At 34.8% G+C, this 15,308-nt stretch overlaps 1 protein-coding gene and 1 pseudogene across 1 annotated transcript; both read right to left on the bottom strand.

Annotated features, from left to right (window-relative positions):
* Window positions 1–4,920: 4,920 nt before the first annotated feature.
* Window positions 4,921–8,268, bottom strand: LOC140987255 (F-box protein At4g00755-like; annotated as a pseudogene).
* Window positions 8,269–9,820: 1,552 nt separating this feature from the next.
* LOC140987148 (probable methyltransferase PMT15) lies at window positions 9,821–14,941 on the bottom strand. Its single transcript, XM_073455553.1, has 6 exons — window positions 14,015–14,941; window positions 11,554–11,764; window positions 11,163–11,460; window positions 10,692–11,084; window positions 10,225–10,302; window positions 9,821–10,140 (listed from the first exon to the last, which is right to left on the bottom strand). The coding sequence occupies exons 1-6, from the start codon at window positions 14,696–14,698 to the stop codon at window positions 9,897–9,899; spliced, it is 1,908 nt and encodes a 635-aa protein (XP_073311654.1). The 5' UTR covers window positions 14,699–14,941; the 3' UTR covers window positions 9,821–9,896.
* Between the last annotated feature and the right edge of the window lie 367 nt (window positions 14,942–15,308).

The raw sequence follows: 15,308 nt of genomic DNA, 5'->3' as shown, positions 1-15,308 counted from the left end.
ATAATCCGCATGAGATTTGGATATGTTGGGTCATTGATTTTAACCACACACATTCACGGCTTGCTTCATGTAGTGCAATAATCTCGGCATGATTTGATGAAGTTGTTACGAGCGTTTGTTTCTGTGAACGCCAAGAAATTGCAGTGCCTCCACGAGTAAATACATATCCAGTTTGGGAACGTGTTTGTGTGGATCAGATAAGTATACAGCATCGGCATAACCAATTATACTTGGATTAGCATCTTTTGAATACAAAATTCCCAAGTCTGTCGTTCCTCGTAGATAACGGAATATATGTTTAATTCCGTTCCAGTGTCTCTTTGTTGGATATGTGCTAAATCTTGTCAATAAATTTACGGCAAAAGATATATCAGGTCTTGTACAATTTGTAAGATACATAAGGGCACCAATAGCACTTAAATATGGTACTTCTGGACCAAGAATATCTTCATCATCATGTGTTTCTTCAGGAACAACATTCTCTATTTTGTGATCATCATGTGTTTCTTCAGAAACATCATTCTCTATTTTGTGATCATTGTGTTTCTCTATGAATTTTCTTTTTCGAAGATTTTTATCTTTGGAACCGACTGGCCTTCCACGCTTCAGGCGTTTTACGGCATCATGACTCTGTTCAATTTGTTTCTTTGAAATTTCAATTCGAGCAGGAGCATTTACAGCATGTATATATGATTTAGTTACCCCTTTTGTATCTGTAAATGCATCTGGTATTTGATTTGTTATTCTTTGCAAGTGCACAATTTGCTGTACATCTTTTTCACATTGTTGTGTTCTTGGATCCAGGTGTAACAATGATGATACATACCATTTAATTTCTTTTTCGGTATGTTTCTTGTCTCCCCCTAACATTGGGAAGATTTCCTTATTAAAATGACAATCAGCAAAACGTGCTGTGAACACGTCGCCTGTCTGAGGTTCAAGATATCGAATGATTGATGGACTATCATAACCGATATAAATACCAATCTTTCTTTGAGGTCCCATTTTCTTTCGTTGAGGTGGTGCAATAGGCACATACACCATACATCCAAAAATTCTCAGATGAGAAATGTCTGGTTCTTTACCAAATGCAAGATGCAATGGGGAGTATTTATGATATGCACTTGGTCTGATGCGAATTAATGCAGCGGCATGCAAAATTGCATGTCCCCATATAGAAATAGGGAGCTTTGTTTTCATAATCATTGGTCTAGTAATCATTTGCAGACGTTTAATCAATGATTCAGCCAATCCATTCTGTGTATGTACATGAGCAACAGGATGCTCAACAATAATTCCCATAGACATACAATAATCATTGAAAGTCTAGGCAGTAAATTCACCAGCATTATCAAGTCTAATTTTCTTGATTGTATAATCGGGAAATTGATTCCTCAATTTTATTATTTGAGCAAGTAATCTTGCAAATGCAACATTTCGAGTTGACAATAAACATACATGTGACCATCTGCTGGAGACATCAATCAATACCATAAAGTATCTGAATGGTCCACATGGTGGATGGATTGGTCCACAAATATCACCCTGAATACGTTCAAGAAACATTGGTGATTCAGTTTGGATTTTGGCTGGTGATGGTCTTATAATAAGTTTTCCAAGAGAACATGCTTTACATTGAAACTTATTATTCTGAAAGATCTTCTGGTCTTTCAATGGATGACCATGTGTATTTTCTATAATTCTTCGCATCATTGTTGAACCAGGATGTCCTAATCGATCATGCCAATTGGTTAATATTGAAGAATTATCAATTACCATGTTTGATTCAATGGGACGTATATGTGTATAATGCAATCCAGTAGGGAGCATTGGTAGTTTTTCAATCACATATTTCTTTCCTGATTTATATGTGGTAAGACACATATATTTCTCATTCCCTTCATTCATTGTTTGAGTATCATACCCATGGGAATATATATCATTAAAACTCAACAAATTTCTTTTCGATTGTGGTGAATATAAAGCATCATTGATCAAAAATTTTGTACCATTAGGTAACAAAAATTGTGCTTTACCACATCCTTTAATCAAGTCTACAGGACCTGATATTGTATTCACCGTTGTTTTTGTTGGTTTTAGTTCCAAGAAATATCTTTTATCTCGGAGGATAGTGTGCGTTGTACCACTATCGGGTATGCAAACTTCAGCTTTGCTCATAGCATTTTCCATATTTGAACTTCAAAAAATATGCAATGAAAAAAAATTAATGACAATACATATGTAAATATAACACATATCATAATTGTACAATAAAACATTATCATATAAATACATGAAAAATAAATTATTGTACATTTATATTCTACCACTATATTGTTCATTTTCAGAGAAATCATTGAGAAAATCTGCAGCATCAATATTGTTCATTTCTATCCCACCAACATATTGATCATTTCCAGAGAAATCATTCATAAAATCAGCAGCATCAAAATGAGTTGAATCACTCAAACGGTCACTTCGCTCAGTGAAGTTGGTCTCTTTTTCTTTCCCCTTTATCGATTCTTTATAGAGCTTGCAAAGGTGCTCAGGGGCTCGACAAATACGAGACCAATGTCCTGGAGTGCCGCATCTGAAACAAGAACTTTCAAATCTTTTCGAGTGATTTTCATTAACACTCATGTTCTCATGATGCCTTTTCTGTGGGTGGTTCGTGACGCCCTTTTGAGATGAGTTATAAAAATAACTATCTCTATTGTTTTCAAAACCTCGACCTCGACCACGACCACGACCAATTCCACGTCCACGTCCACGACCACGACCTCGACCTCGACCTCGACCAAAACCTTGTCTTTGAATTTGATTTTGGTTTCCAGGTTTAAATTCATTTTTACTTACAGCATTTACTTCTGGAAATGCTGATGATCCAGTGGGTCGGGACTGATGATTTCTCATTAGTAGCTCGTTGTTTTTTTCCGCCACAAGAAGACAGGCGATGAGCTCAGAATATCTCGCAAATCCACGCACTCTATATTGTTGCTGTAAAGTTATATTTGATGCGTGAAACGTGGAAAATGTTTTTTCAAGCATTTCCGATTCTGTGACCTCATGTCCACAAAATTTTAGCTGCGAGATTATTCGATACATCGCTGAATTGTAATCACTGACTTTCTTAAAATCTTGGAATCTTAACATATTCCATTCATCACGGGCGGTCGGAAGTATAACTTCCCTTATATGTTCAAATCTTTCTTTCAATCCTTTCCACAGAGCCATGAGATCTTTTTCGATGAGATATTCACATTTTAAACCTTCATCGAGATGTCGACGCAAAAATATTATAGCTTTTGCTTTTTCTTGTGATGAAGATATACCATTTTCTTTAATGGTCTCGCTTAGACCCAATGACTCAAGATGCATTTCTACATCGAGAGTCCATGGCATATAATTTTTCCCCGTAATGTCGAGTGCAACAAATTCGAGCTTTGTCAAGTTTGACATGGTGGTACTAAAAAAAATTATGATGCATTTTATTAGTTAATGAATATTGCAATACAAAGTAATGGATAAACAACAAATACAAGCATTCGTAAAAATAAAGAAAACACATGAGGAGGATATTCTCCGATAAGTACAAGATTCGTGAGTATTATAACCAAAATAATTAAAAATAACTTTGTGAAAGCCATCTTCTTTTTTCTTCAAAAATTTGATGAAGAATAATTTTAGAGAAGAAGAGAAAGTTGGAGTGATTGAATGTGTTTGTGAGATCATATTTATAGGGCAAAAACTAGCCGTTTTGTTACCGTTTATGACCGTTAGTGTACAAGAAAATAAATGTATGTATTTGTATAATTTTATGGTAATAATATGGTGTATATAATATTAGTAATGTTTTAAATAATTATGTATATCATATCACAATATTATAATGATGTGTCATAAGATATTTTGTTTAAAAACCTTATAGATTTTTATATTTGTCGTATCCTTTACCGAGAGTGTGGGATGTCGTCTTAACATCCTCCCAGGATTTATAACAAGTTTTTTGAAAAATTTATTTTTATTATTTATAATAACATTATATTATATAGTAAATATATAAACAATAAATAAATAAACAATAAAATAAATATTATTATTTTTGTTACCTTTTTCTTCTGTTTTAGAGCTTGGAAAAATATGGAGGACTTTTAGAGCTTCCTGCTGATAACGTGTTGTGAAAAAGTAAAAATTTACGATAAAAAGTAAAAATCTCAAACTCTCAAAATTATCACACTACACACTTTATTATATTTTCCTCTCAACTCAATTGTGATTTTCTTCACAAATGAGAGTATAGAAAATTTTTACAAATAATCCAAAAATAAATTACATCATTACCTTCATCATCACACACAAATTTCAATATTCAACACCTAATTTTACCTAATTTTCAACATTCAAATATTCAATACACACATTTTAAATTTTATTTTTCAACAAAAGTACATTTATATTTATTTATTATTTTTGTCATTTGATTGTGTCGTCGTTTGATTCTATTCAATACGAGAAATGACCTCTACGAGAATCTCAACGTCAGGATCCACGAAAATTTATTTTCATTTTTAATTATGTCAATGAATCTACGATCTTAATTTATTTTTTCAATTTTAACATTTATCAAAACATTGACGTGACATTACAAAATTCTAACATCGAAAATTGCCGAAATAATGCTCCATGTTGGTATCTTCAATGTAAAAAGATCAAAAATTTAAAAAAAAAAGTTCAAATAGTGAAAAAAAAAACCCATAAAGTGACCGACAACGTAATCACAAATAAAAAACATGCACATGAAATTAAATTTCTTGTTCATGTTTCATTCAAACGTTTTTTATATAGTAGAATTAATAAATTGAAAATCTGGCCAAAACAAAATCAAAAATATTTTCACTGCATCACAGTTGATTGACAAAATAACTTTGAAGCATGTATTAATGTACATTTTCGATATCCAGTCAATTATTTTGAAGATATCCATAATAGAACCTCGTAATTAAAATCGCGCACATAAACCATTAAAGGCTCTAATTCACAAGAAAATTAGCATCACAAAAATGAAAACCATAAAACTTAGGGTGGAAGCGTCGCAAACGTGGGATTTCGTTGCTTGGTGAGGCTTGCAGAACCAAGCTAAGATTTTCAGAGTGATACTTCAATAAGAACTTCCTGTATGGTTCAACAAGCTCTATGTCGAATGCAGTAAAAAGGGGGCGGCTCAGAACTCGTAGATAACATATGCTGCAAACATGCAAATGATTTGAGAGTGAGCTACATAAATAAGGTGTAGGTTGGACATAGAAGTATTAACTTAGGAAAGACATCAAGCACACTATATTAAGTGTGATTTTTTACAAAATGGAAACAAATTCATTCTTTGATATAATAGTGACAGTACAGTCTTTTCCATATTTTAAAACTAAATGAAGTTGACATACAAAGGCCAAAACCCACAATTTCCAACTTCTCGATCCCAACTTTTTTAAGTAATCACCCGACCAAACATCACTTCTTAAAAATAACTTTCTAAAATATATTATTTTAAACAACTATTCCACCTAAACAAATTCAAAACAGATACGCTTCTCTGTATAAATAAACTAACCATATATAGAATAATCCATCCAGTTCTTGTGTTTGAACCCTACCCAATAGCTCGATCTGCAAATATCCATCAATACAAAGAACAGGTTCTGGTAGTTTAAATGGTTGCAATCGATTTTCCTGTTCAGGTAGACGTGAAACAGGTCATGAATCTTGATAGAACCAATTTTTTCCTCAAGTAAGAAGGAAACCAAACGTTTGCGGACTTTCACAACTCCCGACAAACACAAAAATTTAGCATATGTAACAAAACGAAAGTCATTAGAGAAAATAAACCAGCCAAGTTACACAAAAGAGACGAACATTTTGGAGGCTGGTCTTTGGATTAGCCATGGAAATCATGACTTCACCCATAAAGGACATTAAAGATGTAACTGAAGATTTTAAAAATCAAATATGTGAAAAACTTTAACCTGCATCATTGGAAACCGTGGAGATGTGTAACTCCATAAAAACTTGTCGTCAGCGGATTTTTGGGAAGCATCCATTTCAATCTCATTCAGGTTTTTAGGATAACCAACACGAAATCTAACAAATTTCACAGAATATATAGGTTTTCCAGCCTGGAAAAAGCTGAAGATTCGACATGGTATTGTACATGCAGTCGAATCAGAAATATCAAACAAGTGAACATCAAAAGAAAAAACAAACACGAGAAAATTAAGCTGAATTACCTTCAAAAGATTGGATGTCAACTTCAGTTATAACCCAAATACCGTCCTGCAGTTTATATATTAATGTCTCGGGAGTATCAGGATTACTTTGTCCTTTACTTGACCAGTAAGATGCTCTCCGGATAAATCTGTCCCCCGGATTCAAAGTATTAACAACACTTTCATCAGGATAATTATCAGTGCTGGACGCGCTAACAGCATTCGATATGCAAACTTTAAGAGAAACATTTGATTTTGTGAGAGCCTGATGAAGAGAAGCATAAGCCTGGTGATCCCGTTCAAGAATCTTCCATTCCATGGCATTGTTCATCTCTGCTGCGACTGACTGAATCTATCGATTCTTCACTCGCTTTAATGACATCGACGATATTAGAGAGTCGTCGGAAAGATTTCAAGCATAATTTTTTCCCAAGTCCATTTGTAATCACTGGAAAAACAGAGTCGTTGTGAACAATGACAAGTTCACAATGCTTAACAAGTTTTGAAATGGTAATAACTCAGAAAAAAAAAAATAACTTGTGTTACTAAAAGATTTTTGAATAATTCCACGTTAAAAATGAGCAATTCTTTTATTTCTCTTCTAACAAGATGAATCGTAGGCTGCAGAGTCCCAATTTTTGTGTTGACTTCTTGTAAAACAATATGGTTTATGCTTTCATTTTCACCCAATTGACTTTATTACTTGGAGACGGCAAAACCAATCATGGTTCCTTTGACCCATTTTCACTATAGCTTAACAACGGTGTTGGTAATCAGAGATATCACCTAGAGAAGTAGGTGGTGGCTTTACTCAAAACAAGAGCCAATGATTTGGCTCTTACACAAATGATTATCGATCACGGAACTACGATTCATGATTGAACCATGTAAATCATGTGCAATAGTCATTTCTCTTTATCTTCTCCTCTTACAATCCAGCATTTAACATTTTCCATGACACGCAACGTGAACATCAGCTGCAAAAATGCGACAAAAGAGATCTCTCATGAAAAAACACAACGCCCTTTCGTGAACACTGAACATGCATGCGTATTTTGTAACCATATGAGTGCATTCAGCAACGACACTAAAAACAATCAATACGACTTCGTGAGCTCATCAAGATGGTGTCATTACATACGATAATAAAAATAAAACCCAAAAAAGCATGTGTCATACTCATATTATAAGCAAGGATTGTAATCACAAGAAAAGAATACACGTATAAATTCAACCTTTAAAACAGAATTTCAGATTATTAACTTGCACTGCTCACCGAAATTCCGCCAAAATTGCGAGATAGCACTTGCACGAACTACATCAGCAGGATCATCCAAGAAGCTCATGATATGTAAGGACGTCTCAAGGCATTCCAAGAAATTGATACTAGTTTCCACTTTTTTGTGATCCATCAATTTACTGAAATTTTGATAAAGCTGAATCATCAACTCAGCTTAGCATTTTACATGTTAGTAAAATTGACAAAACCAGATAATAGAGAGAGTGAGAACAGCCCATCCAAAGGATCATAAATCTGTTTAATCACAACTGTTCTTTAAATGTAAATCATATGCAAATAATCAGCAAAGCATTACAAATTGTAAACCTAGCAAAAATATATACAAGTGAATCAGCCACCTAAAAAGAAAAAAAGAGCCCCAAGTGGATATGTTACTCTGGCTTCAGTAAAAAACCAATCAAGCCTGCGAGAGTCATCACACCTAGGCTTCAAAGATAGAACAAAAAGTCCAAAGAAATCAAGTAAAAATTCAATTTCGCACACAAAGTTCCAATCTTTTCGCATAAAGAGAAGCCAAATCCAATGAAGAAGAACACAAATCAGATAAAAATCGAGCAAATTCATCGAATTGGTCAACAAGAACGAAGACCCACCTCACCGTATCATAAGAAGCCAATTAACAGATTAATAAACATACAGAAAACCCAAGACAAAATTCATTCCAATATTCACAGCGCCGGTCAACACCCATAAATCCCGAAAAACACATGAAAAGCAACGGCGAAAAATACCTTTTCATGGATAACTCGAGAGCATAAATACAAAGTTAAACACTTATCGACGGAGAAAAACACATGGGTATGAGTAAGATGGAACTCAAGCGTTTTGGGTCAATTAAATCATTGCATTTGGCTTACAAGTTCTTCAAGTTCGATGGCCAATTAACCACGGTCAACTCTTTTTTTCCGATTCCCTCTCACTTGGTTGAAGGCCAGGCCAGGATTCTGTGTTGCCGTTCGTAAACCGATATTTAAATTTCTTTTTAATTGCTTGGTAATTAACATTTAATTTAATTGATTTCAATTGTTTTAATATTTAATATTTTTTACTTATAAAAATTATATAATTTAACATTATCTTTTTTTATTTTATTTTAATTCTTATTGTTCGGGTTCTATACTTTTTTTAAAATTTTTGAAGAAATTTTTTTTGGACGATTTTCTGGGCAGATACGCGGTTTTAGAGTTAAAAAATTTACAAAAACGAAACATCCATACATTGAGAAACGGTACTAGATCAAATGTAATTTTTCAATAAAAAAAAGGATATTAATTTAAGATAATGTAATCAAAATTAAATATAATAAAAATAATTAAAACATTGGTGGTACATAAAGATTAATATTTTGTATTTGTGTCTATGAAATAAGAAATTGCTGCATGGTCTAGGATTTATTTTTTAATCGTGGTTTTCTAAATAAATTGACAAAAATCGATGTAGTGTAATTCGGTTTGGACGGTCGATTTATTTTTAAAACTATGTGAGTGGAATCCATTCAAGAATCTATAAACATAAATATCATCAACGAGTCCATCCATGAGTTTTTGTTCTTTAATAAAGAATAAGATACGGATTACGATGGCTTATAGACCAAAGTTTCTTAATCTTATTCGATTTTTACTAAAGAAATATATTGTGGAGATACCTTTGTTTATAAGCAATGGCAAGGAAATCATAATCTCAAATAATCAGACGTTTTATGTTTTTTAAAAGAAAAAATTATATAACTTGGCTCAAATTCATGGATGATAATTGTAGGCAAAAAAATGGATTGACACAAGAAATGCATTGAATGCATTTTTGTTTGTGATTATTGAGGGAAATGATTTGTGTATCAATTTGACAATGGAAGCGTTCAGATGGGAAGATGTGTGTTTCACACTGACGAGGAGCTTTATTTATAGACCTCTCTCCCCTCACTCAAAAATCATTTTATTCTCAGTTTTATTTCTCATTTCATAGCATTTAAGTGATTAGTTCTATAATATAAGTAAAGTGTTTGTTCTCTTGTATTAAGAGAGTGTGTGTTCTCTTTGGAAACACAATAAGTTGTTGTACACCATAAAATATTATAGTAGAATTTTTTTCACGTAAATCTCGGTGTCCGATTTTATACTTTATTTTCATATTTATATCTCAAGTTGTCGTATGTGGGATCAACAATAATTAGAACTTTTCAAAATTTATAATGGTAGACAAAAATAAAATAAATCTTGCAAATTCATTTCTAAACATCAAGGTAGACAAAAATAAAATAAAATAAAATAAGTCTCTCAAAAATTTTGAATATATAAAAAGAAGAGTATAAACAGGAAAAATAATCAATTAAATTTACACTATGAAGCTGTTTGTTTTGCTTCTTTATCAGTTGCAGGAGCTGTCCAGTATTGTTTCGTAGCAATCAAAAGCTTCTCCCTAACACGAGGACCACCTTCATGATCAGTCATTCTGCTGTCCCATTGAAGTCCATCTACTACACTCTTGACATTCACTAGAACATCGACATCGTCCCGTATGATCACGCTACCTTGTGGTCGTAAAATCCTATCCATTTCTAATAGAATATCTTCGATTTCACATCTGGAAAACAAAGGGTCGATGCTCGATTACTTTGTGTTCTATGCTTAATGTGTGACATTATATGTACAAGTTGTTAGATTTTACCTATCCTTGTATAGTGTGAATATTGACTCGGCATGTATGAAGTCATATGTTCTTGGATAAGTTGACATAGCTTCACACCTGCAAAAATGATCGATTAGCTCTGTTAGACGCATCTCTCAAATGCGATGGAGCCTGATAAGGAGCCGAATGATAAGTATATACAACTCTGTTAGAGGGTGGTAAGTTTAAAATTTCACCGTTGGCTATATATAATCAGACAACCAATGGCTGGTCGAGTGGAGAGGAGAGGATATCAGCTCATTCATATGAAAATCATTTCAGTTTAATCATTAATGTATCCCCCTTCTCTCGAGTTCTTGGGTACCCTTACCAACATCTTCTTGAAGGTGTCTCACCGCTCATTCCATTTTGGAGTTATCGGGGATTTGATTTCTTTTCCTACTTTTTATCTCTTTGCGCCTTGCAAAATGTTTGTATGTAGTGAGATAATGGGGAGAGAAGCGTACCAGCTCTGATAAGTTCCGATCAATCCACGTTCATAGATAACTCCGAGGGTGTTCACATCAGCCTCAACTGGGACGACATTCATAACCCATGCGGGATCATCAATCAATGCAGCTGCAAAGCCTCCTAAATATGCATTCATATCAAGCAAGTTTCTGTACCTTCCTGGCTCCGCCAACTGATGGTCTACGGCCTTGTAATGCGACACTCTCTTCTTCCAAAGTTCGGTGTCTTTGCCAAAAAATTCTCCAGTGATCCCCTTTATACTTCCACTTAGGATTCTTGGTGGGACAGTGGTTAATCTTTCCGGCCAATTAGCTAGTTGGCCACCAGATGTTTCTGTGATGTCGGATACTTCGGGCAAGGGAGTCAAACAGGATTCCATCTTAGTGTACCTGCATTAGTGCAAAGCTAAATCCAGAAAACGCGCTGAAGAATCTTGAACTTATATGAGATAATTTCATTGTACTTACCAAGCTTTATCTGGATCTTGATCCTGGCAAAAGGGAGGCTTCCTAAAGACTTTCCTATTCAATTTACAGTGGATATGATTAGTCGCCTTCTGCCAAATAGCAAGATCATTTTTCTGCACCAATTTCTTCCAACAAAGGCTTCTTGCCACACTCTCAATCCCATTTTGCTCTTCATTCAGGCTTTCTCTAGTTCTATTCCAACCCTTCCAATGATTCTCCCAATTAACTGGCGGGCCCGAGAGGATCCAATATCCACCAGGACGTAAAATCCGGTCCACTTCAGTCAAGTATAGTCCATCTGATGTAACAGTTCGTTAATGCGAAGTAACAATAAAAACATTTCATAAATGATGAATGAAAGAGTTTTTCATATCAAGAAAAGGTTATATACCATATCGACCCCACGGGATTAGGCATCGGGAACAATGTGCGATGTCGAAAGCTCGAGAAGGATAGGGGAGCTTCTCGGTGGCCAAAATTCCAATCAGAGCTGGAACTCCGCGTTCGAGGGCGAATTGGACTTGTGCTTCATGTGTATCTTTTGGCGCGAAAGAGATGGGTAAAATGTTTCTTGAGAGCAAATAAGCACCCCAACTAGCAACCTAAAAATGTAATGGAAAAATTTACTAAAAGATCTTTGTATGTAAGATTATGATACATGGCATCAATAACTTTAATTAAAATTTTCCAAATTTGTGATATTAATGCGTCCATCTAACTAGTTTAGGACTGAGAATTGAACAAATAAGATGATTTAAAGGACTAATCATATGGTTTCAAACATTAAAAATCAGCCAAAGGCCAGCATCACAACCAAAGAACGAAGTCTCGAGTTCAAGACGTCGAGTTGTTATCTTCCTACCCAATTTATATAATATATATATATATATATATACACACACACACACACACATTAAAAATTGTGATGCCTTGGGGCCAAAGAAGGCATGAGGTGCTCGCCGGTATCATGAGGTTGCATAGACAATGAGCGGCTTCTAGCAGGCTTCTAGGCGAAAAGAACATGAATGAACCGACCTCACGTCGAAATGAGAGGGATTTCAAAACTATTCAGGTATAGGACTGTGCAGTTGAGGAGTGCTTAAAAATTTGATAGGTACTACTCATATCAAGAATTGCATCTTCTATTCGAGAACTCATCGCATAAGAACTCCAAAGTTAAGTGTGCTTGACTTGAAGGAATTATGAGATGAATGACCTTCTGGAAAGTTTCTTAAGATACTTGTGAGTGAGGACATAAGCACATTGGAAAGATAGTATTCGAATCTGGGACAATACAACAATCATCTAACAAGTTTCATGTCGATAACATCGAGGGTTTAGTGTCAATAGGGTATTAAAACAATTATGGTGATATTTGCTATCATATAAGTAGATGATGTTTAATTAATTAGGTAAAACAAATTGCAAAAATTTGTGTGAGACGGGTTCACGGGTCGTATTTTGTAAGACAGATATCTTATTTGGGTCATCCATGAAAAAATATTATTTTTTATGTTAAGAATATTAATTTTTATTGTGAATATGGTAAGGTTGACCCGTCTCACAGATAAAGATTCGTGAGACCGTCTCACAAGAGACCTACTCAATATATGTGTCTCCACGGACCTAATTATCAGAGGAAAATATAAGATCGTATCATGAAAAGTGCAACCACTCAATAAAATCAATCTGAATTTGGCACTGAAAAAAAATATTCCAGATGATCAAAATTCAAGATTACTTCATTCACTTGTGCCATTCAAATTGCTTCAATTAAAAAAATTAATGACAATACAAATAAAAATTAAGGTAGAGAAAATGCTTTGATCGAGTCCCTCACAAGCGGCTTTATTCGTTTGCACTCCTAGTTTTTTTCAATAAAATTATGTTCTTGGAGTATAAATCAAGAAAATGTAAACCTTTAATTGATTTGGCTTCTCCTCTACTATTTACTTTCTCTCTTTTTGTTTGAACATAAAATTTGGGTGTCTGGTGGGTAAACTTCACCAACTGGGGTCAGTTCATGACTTTTAATTAATCAATCACTTAAAAATATAGAGCAAAAAATCACATATATTATATATAAAACATTTTAAAATTAGGTATAAATAAAATGAGATACTTTTTTATTTGACAACCCACTTGCTGTCTCCATCCTACACACACCAATACCCATTTCCTAACAAAAGCATGGCTAATTTCATGGGCTAATTTAGCGTAACAACTAACAATATTGATCTTGATTGAGATCTATTAATCTTGGAATTCCTATAAATGTGATATCAGAAAATCAAATTCAATGATAATTGAAAAACGTCTTAATCTCCTTTTCATACTATGTGAACTAAAAAAAATCTCGGAAAAAGTATAACTCAATCTTTTAAAATACAACACAAATTCACAACTAGACCAAACCTTTGAAGCCAAACAAGAATATATAATATTTAAACATGAACGATTACGTAGACATGAAAAAATTAGCAAAAGTCAAAGGTCAGCATCCTTGCAATTATATTTTAAGTCACTAGCAAACCTACACGTCTCCGTCGTGACTACCGATTCAATACACGACCATTGCAAGTCTATCTCTTCCTTGTTTTTTCCGATATGTACTAATCTACGATAAAACTTATCAACACATGATTAAAATTAGCCTCGTACCAGTAAGTGTGAGATGACTCAACTAATATTTACGGTCAGAAATTTCTTCTATTCATAATATTCGAATCCAAAAACAATTGCCAGCATTTACTTGGTGCTTATCAAGAATTGGTTCGAGAAAATTTTGAGAAATTAAATACTAAAAAATGGATAAAAATATAAATGAATAATTTCAAGAAATATAAACGTACCCCACAGCCAGTATCAATCGCCGTCCTGATGGAGCCATCCTTTAGATTAATGAGCTTGCCGATGTCATCAATGTAAGCATCAGCACCACGTGGAAACATAGTCCCGCCACCGGGGAATTTGAACCGATCACCTTCGAATCGGACCCAATTCTGGCCCGCTTTCTCCACCGTCAGATGCTTATGCGGCACGTTGGCATACCACACCGTATCCCTACTCTGCGGCCACCGGAACGGCGTCGTGTACCCATGAGGCGCTGGGATTCTACACTGGAGCAGCTCGTTCTTATCGGGGCAATGCCTTTCCCTATAAACAAGCATCTCCCTTTCGAACTTCAATGATCTCGCAGCATCCTGGCACGGCGTGTACTCGGACAATTCAGCTTTGCATGGAGGGATGTGGATGGCACGCGCCTCCGGAGAGGGTGGGACGAGGAGCTCCGCTGTGTGGTGGGCGGTGAAGTCGAGGGTGATTATATTGGTTTCGGTCGGGTTCTTGGTTAATTGGTCGTTTTTGCATGGAAGGGTGGGGAGGAGGGTGGCGGAGGTGATCCCCCAGCGGCTGTGTTTCCAGATTCCGACGAGGTAGGAGACGGAGCAAAGAACGACGACTATAGCCATATAATAGAGATTTGTTTTCTTCGTTTTGGTGGAAAGGCAGTGTGTTAGGTTGCCACAGATCGCCATTTTTCTCACCAACCGTTCCCACCCGAGTATTGGATGAAATTTGCGGAGAAGGTATAGCCAAATAGTTTTATCGAAAATAAAGTCAAATTCAAAGAGATGACTTATGGGGGAGTGTAAGCATGTATAGGTGGTAGACGGATGGTTTGGGGTGGGAACACGCGCCGCCTTTGCCTCGTGAAAGAATAGGCTCCTTTCTTATGGTAAGAACGCCGGATTAACAGGGTCGTGCCTTAAATATTACCTTTGCTGGATATATACGACCTATTCCTGGTTGAACATATTTTAAAGAGAATATCGTAATTGGATTTTGCATTAAACTAGAATGGGATGTATATTTATTGTATTATGTTGACCAAATTTTGTCACACGAAAAGGTTTCCGAGATGTATATATTGGATTTTTTTTTCTAACAAGTTTTCTTAATCATTTTTCTTTAAGGCAAAAAAGGTCTCATGGGCATATTTTGTGAGACGTATATCTTATTTGGATTATTCATGAAAAAGTATTACTTTTTATGCTAAGAGTATTAATTTTTATTATGAATATCGATGGAGTTGACCCGTCTCATAGATAAATATATGTGAGTCCGTCTAACAAAAAAAACCTACTC

Source organism: Primulina huaijiensis, chromosome 11 (assembly GCF_012295235.1).
Source record: "Primulina huaijiensis isolate GDHJ02 chromosome 11, ASM1229523v2, whole genome shotgun sequence".
Lineage (NCBI taxonomy): Eukaryota > Viridiplantae > Streptophyta > Magnoliopsida > Lamiales > Gesneriaceae > Primulina > Primulina huaijiensis.
Note: the sequence above shows the minus strand (reverse complement) of the source record. Positions and strands in the feature narration are given on the sequence as shown.